General features: G+C 43.2%; 1 protein-coding gene across 3 annotated transcripts in view; it reads left to right on the top strand.

Moving 5' to 3' along the window:
• The window catches only part of odad2 (outer dynein arm docking complex subunit 2), a 347977-nt gene that overhangs the window by 152500 nt on the left and 182788 nt on the right, over positions 1–12689 (top strand). For all 3 annotated transcript variants that reach the window (XM_068007170.1, XM_068007171.1, XM_068007169.1), the window contains exon 11: positions 3306–3452. In XM_068007170.1, coding sequence (XP_067863271.1) covers positions 3306–3452 — 147 coding nt within the window. The remainder of the gene's footprint in view (positions 1–3305; positions 3453–12689) is intronic.

Here is a 12689-nt window from a genome sequence, read left to right as displayed (position 1 = left end):
CCGTTCCTTCATCGTTGCTGGGTCAAAATCCTGGAACTCCCTACCTAACAGCACTGTGGGAGAACCTTCACCACGTGGACTTCAGCGGTTCAAGAAGGCGGCTCACCACCACCTTCTCATGGGCAATTATGGATGGGCAATAAATGCTGGCCTTGCCAGCGACGCCCACATCCCATGAACTAATTAAAAAAAAACATGTTTTCCCATTGTAAAAAGTTGACACATTCAGATTGGATTTTCCCATGATGAAATATTGTCACGATTAGATAGGGCTTTGCAATGTGACATGGTGACATACAGATTTTCTATTGTAAAAGCCTAGATGCATAAGTGCCGAGAGGTGTTGGCCACTGATGCCACCAAAGTTTGCAGGGTCCTATCAATTACCTGGCTTCAGCAGGCGTGCGCCGCATCTGGGGCTGCTCACCCTCTCTCCATCCCCCACGAAATGTGCCAGATGTTCTGGTCCCCCTGCCCAAAAGAAACTTTTATCTGGCCCCATGCCTTTCGATAGAGGAAGCAGCCTTAAATTATTTTGTTTTTAATTTGTAATATTTGGGGTTCCAGGCTACAATAACTGCTTAACTTTGTTTTCATGATGCATTTTTACAACTTGCTTTTCAACTCTCATCTGTATGACTCGTGCCTGTCTTGTTTTAAACTGTTTTAACTGACTGCTGAACTTCAAATTATCTTTTTAGTCAATAGTTCAGTCATTGTCATGGAATCGATCATTTTTTAAATTTCAATCTTAAGATCTTTTTAATGTGGAGAAATTCAGATAGACTTTTTACTTGCAAAATGGCATTCATTGTAGTTAAATCTGTACTTAATTTTAGACCATAAAATGTGATTGTTCTTGTGCCAGAAGATTTATTTTTGGCTCAGGTATCATATTTCAAAAGGTCCTAATAATCATATATATGTTTTGCTTTATTTTCATGTAGGTTGAAAATAGAATGCTTTTGGAAGTGTATGCTATTAGACTGCATGAATAAGATCATTAAAAAGAACAAATATTTGTTATGGCCATCGTCAAGCATAGTCCATCAAACTTCTGTTTCTGAACATATGAATTAAATTTTGTGTAGTTTCCTTTAAAATTCTCATATATTGATCTGTGTGTGTGATTTTTAAAATTAAATTGGCAGAAAAATAGAATTTTCATTTTTTAAATTTAATTGATGACTGTGAATACTAAAGCCCAAAACTGACTATACCCTGCTCTTTATAATCCCTCATAGTGCAAATAAAACAAGTAAACAGATCTCAGCCACATTTTAGTACTGCTAAATACTGTTTCAATTATATACTAAGAAAGGGTCACATCTGGGATTGGATTCAGCTACAGGAAGACAAGAGTTGCCTCTTGAGTTGGAATGCTTCAGTTGATCATAATAATATAATTGATAACATTATGACCTGTGAGCCACCTGCTTTGAATCCTTGGGGGTACAAATCTACATAAGCTTTAAGTGAAAGCTAGTAAAAATCCAATTCTATGCAGCACCTGCTTGACATATAGCACCTCTTCATCTTTAGTTCATTTAATTTAAAATCTATTTCTGCTTTTAGACATTCTTGGTTTTGCACAAATCTCCTCGAGTGATTGCTTTTGTCTCAAAAAAATCTTTGATTATGCTATAATCAGTCCATACTAACACGTGGTTAATTAGTATTGCTTGCATATCAGGAAAAGACAATGTGGAGAATTGTGGAACTAAGGTACCACAGATCAGGTACATTAGAATAAGTCAAAAGCATTTTTAATGTGTGAAAAATTATATTCATTGGTTAATATGCCTGTTCATTTACTTATAAGAAGAAAGGCCTAGAAATTGGGTTGGCGACGTGATGCCAAAGCGTCCAATATGATGGGCAGCGTGCGCCGCATATTCATGCCAAAAGTGCACCACCCACCATATTGGTAAAGGCAGAAAAAAAAGTGTCGAGGGCCACGCCTGAAAGGCGTTAGGCTCCTTGCATATGTAAATAAGGCACTGAACATCTGATTGAGGATCCCTTTGCATAATTGGTCTGACTCTGTGCTCTACATGCGGTCTAATCAGCAGTCCGTAAAGGGACCGCTGAAGGCCGCCGTCAAAAAGGTAAGTTTATTTTTAAAAACAAATACTTACTTTAATGTGGTGCGAGAGGAGCAAGAGCACTCCTCCCGGCTCCATTGCAGTGCTGAAGATGATTACCGGCTCCCGCTCATCCCGCTTTCCCTGTTCTCCCGATCCCCTCCCTCTCAATTAAGAATATAAGAACATAAGAAATAGGAGCAGGAGTAGGCCATATGGCCCCTCAAGCCCGCTCCACCATTTGTCAGATCATGGCTGATCTTCAATCTCAACTCCACTTTCCTGCCCAATCCCCATATCCCTTGATTCCCCTAGAGTCCAAAAATCTATCCATCTCAGCCTTGAATATATTCAATGACTCAGCATTCGCAGCCCTCTGGGGTAAAGAATTCCAAAGATTCACAACCCTCTGAGTGAATAAATTCCTCCTCATCTCAGTCTTAAATGGCCGATCCGATATCCTGCGACTATGCCCTCTCGTTCTAGACTCTCCAGCCAAGGGAAACAACCTCTCAGCATCTACCCTGTCAAGCCCTCTCAGAATCTTTCATGTTTCAATGAGATCATCTCTCATTCTTCTAAACTCCAGAGTATAGGCCCATTCTACTCAATGGGTCCTCCCTCCCTCCTGATTGCCTCACTCCTCTCCTGATCAACCCCTCCATTTTGCACGCTTCTCCCCCCCCACCAATCAACCCCTCCTTCTCGATCGCCCCTTCCCTCCTGATCACTTCCCCCCACCCCCTCTTTCTTGATCGCCCCTCCCTCTTGATCATCTCCCCCATCCCAGGACTAGCTGAGGGCCGCTGCCAGTGACACAGTGGCCTATTATCCAACGCCGATTCACCAGTAATCTGCCTAGGGATGTCCAGAATGCGCCTGCAGCTCGCCGGTCTCGGTTAATTGAGGCCTGAGGCTCAGTATAGGACATGCCTTGGGCCTACACCCATTCCTGTACAGGGATCATTTCCTGTACCCAGTTCGCACCAGCAAGCCAAAATGCTTTATTGCTTTCAAGAAGCATGCTAATGAAGGTTTTAGATATTTCAAGAGTTTTGTCTATCTTGAAGAAATATCATTATAAATGTATTTCAGTGTTCGTCTTTTTCAAAATTTATGGTTTTTTTCTTGAAGGTTTTTATTTGCTTATTAAACAATTTTAGCACAATAAGTTATTTAGTTGTTTTTGTAACATTTATCTAATTTTTGTTACACTTTCAGGGTGGCAACCAAACAGCTACTGTTATTGCCTTGTGCTCAATGAGGGACTTTAACTTGGCCAGTGAGACATGCCAGCTGGCCATCCGAGATGTGGGTGGCCTAGAGGTTCTGATTAACTTGTTAGATACAGAAGAAACTAAATGCAAGGTATGTCAGATTGACACTCATTTGGTTATTTGCGATATTATTGTTGTTAGACATAAAGGGGCTGATCTTTCCCTGCCTATCACCCGGTGTGCGCCCATTTCTCGCCACTAGGGAGAGGAAAAAAGAGTCAGTGACCTGTATCATTAGATCTCAGCCCCGTTTATGCATGATGCACATTTCCAATGGGCTTGGGGGACAGGCAAAAAAGCTTGGCTTGAAACATCTGGGAGTTTCATTATAATGTTTAAATGATGCGCACCCATGTCTTTCTGCACCCTAACTGCTGGGATGATGCTGAGGAAAATTAATGCTCATTGGGATAGATCTTGACTTTGTGCGATAGTATAAAACGTGTGATAGCGAGTTGGCAGCCTGATTTACATCTGTCCCTAAATGCTGAGCAGTGCAGGCAGATAGATTTAAAGGGCTAAAAAGATTATTTAATCAGTTTTGAGGCCGTGTCTGTCCCATTTTACTTTATTTCTTTCCTGGCGCTTAGCTTCATATGAGCTTCGGTACCAATTGAATTTTTTTTTGTTTGCATTACTGCCATCAATGAGTTTCCCCAATGGGACTTCCCCATCTAAGGTGCTATATAAAGAGGAAGATCACAGACGAGATGCTAAGCTGGTCAGGACGCACAATAGATGTTCAGTTTCTACCTGATGGTAGCTGCATACCTACATCTGCAAACAAAGGTGCCCAGACCTTGCTTTGGCATGTAATTAACACAAACGGAGGCTCCAATTTGCAAGGTAAATTGTGACAGCAGACTCGATGGTACAGGTTCATGCACATCCCTGACTAACCTTTATACCGACTGATTCCTCAGAAGCAACCCTAATGCACTACATGACACTGCATGAAAGAAGGGTAATCAACAAGTAAAGCCAAAATGCCACAAACTATATTTGAATCATTGTTGCACCTACCTGGCAATGGCTGTGGGAAACTGTCCTCACAAGAGTCCGGGTTAGGAGAGCCAGATATTTTACTGTGCCATCTGCTGCAAAGGCAGCTGCTACTAACATGCAGCATAGGGCTGGCACAGCCAGTGCCAGAACCAGTCAGCTGCAGCCTCAAGCCTGCACTTGGTAGTTCCTTTCCATTAATTTTGGCTGCCACTTCTTAATCCCATGCCTTTGCAAAGGCTGTGAATGGGTTGAGATTTTTAAATGCTGTCAGAATTTTTGTTTCCATCCCATTGTGAAACTCACCCATAATTGTCCACTTGCATTTAATTTTCAATATACACAAATTTCCTCTCCCACCACAAGTGTGCTCCTTAGACTTGTCCGAATCTGGATCTGTGAATAATTCTACAAGTGAGCTGACCCGCAAATATGAGGGCTATTAGTACATTACCATTCAGATGGGATTAGCAGCAATTTTTGACTTTCTGGAGGAAAATCAATCAAGCTGTTTGGTAGTAAAGGAAATGGTTATGTTTAAGTATAACATATGTGGTACAGATTTCTTTTTAGACAAAATTGCTCTGAGTCAATCTAGTACATCAGTTCTCTGAGACAAAAAATACTCTGAAAAGATCTCAGACAAAACCAGTCCATTAAAATTGTACATTTATATGTCAAATTGAAATTTTATTTTTGTAACTTATTTCAAATTTTCTCCTTTCTATGCTCTTCAGCATTTATTTCTGAGGTTAAATATATAACTGCATCCAAACCCTTGACAGTACCACTTGACAAATAGTAGTTGAGTGGCCTGTGGTGATACTATAATTGGAATTTGAATGAATAAATCTACTTAAGATTCAGAAAGGTACTTGTTAAACAGCCTCTTTATACAGCACAAATAACTTGAGGTAGACAATGAGATGAATCCCAAGGATGTAGTCCCATTAAGCCACTTTTGACTCAGCCTTCGTGTGCCATATAAATGCATCTTTGGCTGATGTGCAAGTTCTTTTCCCATTATAGAATCATAGAAAATAGGAGCAAGAGTAGGCCTTAGGCCCTTTGGGGCCTGCTCCGCCATTCAAAATGATCATGGCTGATCGTCTAACTCAGTACCCTGTTCCCGCTTTTTCCCCATTGGTGGCAGTTGAAAGAACTTGCACCTTATCACATCTTTCAGAAACATTCAAATGTACTTCACATAGAATTAATCACATTGTGCACTTATTGTTGTTATGTTGCCAGGTAACCAGTTTTCTAATGTTTCCTGAGATAAAAATTCTATCTTAGTCCTCTTTATTGGGCAACTTTTGTAATTGTAGTTAAACTCTAGTTGCTACTTTCCAATCCTTGACATTCATCTCTGATGAGGTTTAAGGTCTCCCCAGAAGTTAAATAATTCAGGGTCCTTATGGTTGCTGATGGCTACAGTTATTTTCTTAATTCAGTACTCTCTTCTGACCATTTTTGTTGCCAAATTTGCCTTAAATTTTTCCAAAGAATTTTACCAGACCAACTCCGTGGATGGAAATCCATAATAAAGACCTAAGCAACGATTTTATCAGTCAGACAAAAAGAGCTCGGGGCACGCCAAATTTTGCAGCAGGAGTCCCAAGCACATGAAAAACTTGCCAATAGAGCTTAGCCTGTCACAGACTTGGCAGGAATGTAACATGTGGCAAGGCAACAGCTCTTAAAGGGAGATGTGGACAGCACTGTTCCCTTTAATGCTGTAGAGTTGGAGGAGCTGCTGCAGAAGGTGACCAAATGAGAGTAGCCGTATTTAAGGCTGAGGACCGCCCCGCTTTCCAGTAACAGCACAGACATAAACTGCACAGAGGAAGGTTGCCATCTGAGTCAATATAGTCACCCAGGTCCCTCGTACCTGGCTAAAAATGAGGAAGATGTTTGCTCTAATCAGGAGGAAAGCAAAGGTATGTGTGGGACCCATCAACCATGGCACAAACCTAAGTTGGGAACTGCTACACCATTTTGGAGAAACCATTTTAAGTATTGTACACAATCATTATTCATTTACACACACTCTTTCATTGTGCCTAAGCTGCATGACACACATTGCAAGAAGGATGAGGTGTCAGCCGGGAAACAGGAAACAGATGTTGAAGCATTCGAGCTAAGCTGCGCCTCTGCTATTAAGGGTTTCTCAGTGGGGTCAGCAACTATGGACATAGAAGATAGCCATGTTCTTCTGGGAGCGATCCACCCATTGTTTCATCTTTTCCAAATAACACAGACAGTGTGGAATGCCCCACAATGAAGATGACATGGCTGTTTTCTAGACAATGGCCATTGCCATGCATAATGTTTCTGTGACCAGTTACCACCTCAACAGTCTCCATGCCTGAGGCCCCCTGCCAGTGCGGATTGAATCTTAAACTTAAATAAAGCCAATTACATAGGTATGAGGGGTGAGTTAGCTAAGGTAGATTGGGAAACCAAATTAAAGGGTATGACGGTTGAAAAGCAATGGCAAACATTTAAAGAAATATTTCAGTATTCCCAACAAATATGCGTTCCATTGAGAAATAAAAACTCCACGAGAAAAGTGATCCACCCATGGCTAACTACAGAAGTTAAGGATAGTATTAGATTAATAGAAGAGGCCTAAAATGTTGCAAGAAGAGTAGTAAGCCTGAGGATTGGGAGAGTTTTAGAAAGCAGCAAAGGACAACTAAAAAATTGATAAAAAGAGAGAATCCAAAGATATGACATCCACTGGTTCCCCTTTATCTACCCTGCTAGTTACATCCTCAAAAAAACTCTAATAAATTTGTCAAACACTATTTCCCTTTCATAAAACCATGTTGACTCTGCCTAATCATATTATGAAGTTCTAAGTGGCCTGTTAGCACTTCCTTAATAATGGATTCCAGCATTTTCCTGATGATTGATGTCCGGCTAACCGGCCTGTAGTTCCCTGTTTTCTTTCTCCCTCCTTTCTTGAATAGCGGGGTTACATTTGCTACCTTCCAATCTGCTGGGACCGTTCCAGAATCTAGGGAATTTTGGAAGATCATAACCAATGCATTCCACTATCTCTGCAGCCACCTCTTTTAGAACCTGTGGATGTAGGGCATCAGGTCCAGGGGATTTAACAGCATTTAGTTCTATTAGTTTCTCAAGTATCTTTTTTCTACTGACATTAATTACTTTAAGTTCCTCACTCTCATTAGCCCCTTGGTTCCTCACTATTTCTTGTATGCTTTTTGTGTCTTCTACTGTGAAGACAGATACAAAATATTTGTTTAATGCATCTGCCATTTCCTGATTCCCCATTATAATTTCTCCTGTCTCAGCCTCTAGGGGACCTGCTTTTACTTTTGCTACTCTCTTCCTTTTTACATACTTGTAGAAGCTCTTACAATCCGTTTTTATATTTCTTGCTAGTTTACTTTCGTATTCTATTTTCTCTCATCAATTTTTTCGTCATCCTTTGCTGGTTTCTAAAACTCTGCCAATCCTCAGGGTTATTACTCAGGGTTACTATCCTTAACTTCCTTAGTTAACCACGAGTGGATCACTTTTCCCTGGAGTTTTTATTTCTCAATGGAATGTATATTTGTTGAGAATATTGAAATATTTTCAATATTTGTACAGTAGTCCAATCCGAAACTAGGGTCCTAAATCTAAACAAAGGAAACTACGAAGGTATGAGGAGTGAGTTGGCTTTGATAGATTGGGAAGCTTCATTAAAAGGCATGACGGTGGATAGGCAAAGGAACGAATGCATGAATTGCAACAATTATACATTCCTTTCTGGTGCAAAAATACAAAAGGAAAAGCAGCCCAAACATGGCTAACAAAAGAAATTAAGGATAGTATTAGATCCAAAGAGGAGTCACATAAAGTTGCTAGAAAAAGTAGCAAGCCTGAGAATTGGGAGCAGTTTAGAATTCCGCAAAAAAGGACCAAGAGATTGATTAAGAGGGGATAAATAGAGTACGAGAGTAAACTTGCAAGGATCATAAAAGCAGATTGCTACAAGTATGTAAAAAGAAAAAGATTAATGAAGACAAATTAAGTCTTACAGTCAGAAACAGGAGGATTTATAATGGGAAACAAGCAAATGGCAGAACAATTAAACAAATACTTTGGTTCTGTTGTCACGGAAGAGGACACAAATAACTTCCCAAAAATGCTAAGGAACCAAGGGATTAGTGAGAAGGCGGAATTAAAGGAAATTAGTATTAGTAAAAAAATAGTGCTGGAGAAATTAATGGGACTGAAAGCCGATAAATCCCCAGGACCTGATAATCTGCATCCCAGAGTACTAAAAGAGATAGCCATGGAAATAGTGAATGCATTAATTGTCATCTTCCAAAATTCTGTAGATTATGGAACAGTTCCTGCAGATTAGCGGGTGGCAAATGTAACCCCACTATTTAAAAAAGGAGGGTGAGAGAAAACAGGGAACTACAGACCGGTCAGCCTAACATCAGTAGTAGGGAAAATGCTAGAGTCTATTATAAAGGATGGGAGAACAGGACACTTAGAAAATATCAATGGGATTAGACAAAGTCAACATGGATTTATGAAAGGGAAATCATGTTTGACAAACCTACTGAAATTTTTTGAGGATGTAACTGGTAGAATAGATAAGGGGGAACCAGTGGAAGTGGTTTATTTGGATTTTCGGAAGGCCTTTGATAAAGTCCCACATAAGAGGTTAGTGTGCAAAATTAAAGCACATGGGATTGGTGGTAATATACTGGCATGGATTGAAAATTGGATAACAGACAGGAAACAGAGAATAGGAATAAATGGGTCTTTTTCAGGGCGGCAGGCAGTGACTAGTGGAGTACCACAGGGATCAGTACTTGGGCCCCAGCTATTCACAATATATAGCAATGATTTGGATGAGGGAACCAAATGTAATATTTCCAAGTTTGCTGACGACACAAAACTAGGTGGGATCGTGAGTTGTGAGGATGATGCAAAGAGGCTTCAAGGCGATTTAGACAAGTTGAGTGAGTGGGCAAATACATGGCAGATGCAGTATGACATGGATAAATGTGAAGTTATCCACTTCGGAAGGAAAAACAGAAAGGCAGAGTATTATTTAAATGGTGATAGATTGGGAAATGTTGATATACAAAGGGACCTGGGTGTCTTTGTACACCAGTCACTGAAAGTAAACATGCAGGTGCAGCAAGCAGTTAGGAATGCAAATGGTGTGTTGGCCTTCATTGCAAGCGGATTTGAGTACAGGAGCAAGGATGTCTTACTGCAGTTACACAGGGCCTTGGTGAGACCACACCTGGAGTATTATGTGCAGTTTTGGTCTTCTTACCTAAGAATGAATATACTTGCCATAGAGGGAGTGCAGTGAAGGTTCACCAGACTGATTTCTGGGATGGCAGGACTGTTGTATGAGGAGAGATTGGGTCGACTCAGCCTGTATTCACTCGAATTTAGAAGAATAAGAAGGGATCTCATTGAAACATATAAAATTCAGACAGGGCTAGACAGACTGGAAGCAGGGAGGATGTTTCCCCTGGCTGGGGGGTCCAGAACGAGGGGTCACAGTCTCAGGATACAGGGTAGGACCTTTAGGACTGAGATGAGGAGAAATTTCTTCACTCAGAGGGTGATGAAACTGTGGAATTCTCTACCACAGAAGGCTGTGGAGGCCAAGTCACTGAATATATTTAAGAAGGAGCTAGATAGATTTCTAGTCACAAAAGGCATCAAGGGGCATGGGGAAAGAGCGGGAATATGGTATTGAGATAGAGGATCAGCCATGATCATATTGAATGGCGGAGCAGGCTCAAAGGGCCGAATGGCCTACTCCTGCTCCTATTTTCCATGTTTCTATTTCTTTAAATGTTTGCCATTGCTTTTCAACCATCATACCCTTTAATTTAGTTTGCCAAATAGATATAAATGGGTTTGATCTAATAGCCTTTACAGAGACATGGGGCCCGATATTACCATGGCAGCGGGTTCGTGGCGGGGGGGGGGGGTGGCAATTGGGCGCGTGGGTAACGCGCCCGGTGAAATCAGTCTGCCCCGTGGGCAATCGCAGGCTGATTGGATCCACTTACCTCTTGTTCCGGGTTCCCCGCTGCTGAGCTGCGCGGCGGGCAGACTGTGCATGCGCCGTAAGGTCTGTCAGCTGGAGGTGCTCTATTTAAAGGGTCTGTCTTCCACTGACTGATGCTGCAAGAAATAGGAAAAATTACAGCATGGAGCAGCCCAGGGGGAAGGCTGCTCCCAGGTTTAATGATGCCTCACTCCAGGTATCATTGGATGGGGTGAGCAGGCGGGGGAGGACAGAGATCTTCCCCCCGGCGGGCGGGAGGAAGCGGCCTGCCTCTGCCACCAAGAAGGCCTGGCTCGAGGTGGCAGAGGAGGTCACCTGCACCACCAACATATCGCCCACCTGCACACAGTGCAGGAGGTGCTGCAATGACCTAAGTAGGTCAGCCAAAGTGAGTACACTTATTCTCCTACACTCCGTCTGCCACATCACCGCCCCCACCCCACATTTCCTTCTGCACTGCCAACACTACTCTGTCACATCACCCCTCACACCCACTCAAACCTCATCCTCATCTTACCTGCACTTACTCACCACGCCAGTACTCATCCCGCCACTACCACTCAACCCAATCCTCATACAATCTCAAGGCTCTATCTCATACTCACCCTCTCATGCATCTCTTTCACAGTCAGCCTCACTCAACCTGCCATTACCTGTGCTGCAGCCACAGGGCATGCATCACATATGTGCAGTAGGCAGCGTAAGGCAAACGTGTCGTGAGCATGAAGGGGATGCACAAGGGTGTTTGAGGATTTGTAATGGTTTTTACTTCTATTTAATTTCTGATCAACTCACATTACATATTATATTGGCACCAATACTGTCACGTCTTTGCGAATCTTGTCTGGTTTGTGCAATAATGCCCTTTCCTGAGGATCACAATGAAGACCCACAACTGATGCCACCCATTGTGTCACTGCAGAGTGGGTGTAGGTGTATTTGCATGGCTCTTTTGTGCAGACGACTGAGAGACGTCGGCAATGTCCCTGGTGGCACCCTGGAAGGATGCGGAGGAGAAGTTGTTGAGGGCAGTGGTGACTTTGACAGCGACAGGTGAGAAGATGGTGCTTGGGCCAGCCGGGAGCAGCTCGGCATGAAGGAGGCTGCAGATGTCCACGAATCCATGTCGAGTGACTCTGAGCCACCGTGTGCACTGCTGCTCAGAGAGGTTCAGGAAGCTGAGCCTCGGTCTGTGGACCCTGTGGCGAGGGTTGTGCCCTCTGCGACGCATCTCTCTCTGCGGTTGCCCTCCCTCCTGCTGTGTAGGTGGATGTGTCACAGCACTGTGTTGTGGAGCTCCATGTGTCAGAGGTAGACGGCATGGCCGGCGAGGCTGGTGATGCTGTTCGCCTCTGAGGAGGTCATGACTGCAGCTACGGGGGCCCCCATCCGGAAGATGTACGTTTGAGGGTGTCTGCAAGGTAGGTACATGTGTCTGGACACCGGGGTAAGTGTGCAAGTTGGTGAATTTTGTTGTTAGGAGGAGGGTGGTGGAGGCCAAACTTTGTCCCAAGTGACAGAGTGGCCTCCTGCAATGAGTGAGGGTCTCCCCCCACCCACCCCCCAACCCCACTTGTCAAATGGACCTTTGCAGCTGCCACAGGCTGATGGCTGCAACACATCCATTTGAACTGGGAGTGTTTCCCCCAGTACGGGAAACGGTCCCAGTTGTTTGTAAAATCCCAACCCTCCTAAAATATCACGTTAATCAGATCTGTAAACGACCTGAAATACCAAAATAAATACCTTAAGTGGCACCCCACCGGCTTTAATTGCTGGCGGGAGTCCCACATGCGGGGGCTGCGCGCGCATGTCAGTGGGGAACCCGGAAATGGGGCGGGTTGGAGCCGGGCTCCCGCCCCGCCCCAGGAATCCCCGATTTTCGTAGCCCCCCCCCCCCCCCGCCAGGAACGCACCCGATCACGTGTGCTAAAATAGAGCCCGTGGTTGCAAAGTAACCAAGATTGTAACTAAATATTCCAGGGTACATGACATTTAGAAAAGACAGGCAGAATGGAATTTGATCTTCCCTGCAGTCTTTGATCTCATCCACACAGGTAGCAAGTACCTTCTACCTGTAGGACAAGGTCAAGGGCTGAGGCTCCTCCACCACTAGATCCTAGGTCCCCGTACCTGCCTCACTTGCAGTTCTATGTTTAATTTTAAACAAAATTTTAATTTCAATTCACCATTACTTTAATAGAGTCCCCCGCTCAACAAATTCTCAAGTTCCCACGCTGTTCACAATCCACTCCA

This window comes from Heptranchias perlo, chromosome 2 (assembly GCF_035084215.1).
Source record: "Heptranchias perlo isolate sHepPer1 chromosome 2, sHepPer1.hap1, whole genome shotgun sequence".
Taxonomy (NCBI): Eukaryota; Metazoa; Chordata; class Chondrichthyes; order Hexanchiformes; family Hexanchidae; genus Heptranchias; species Heptranchias perlo.
This window is presented reverse-complemented; position numbering and strand designations above follow the sequence as displayed.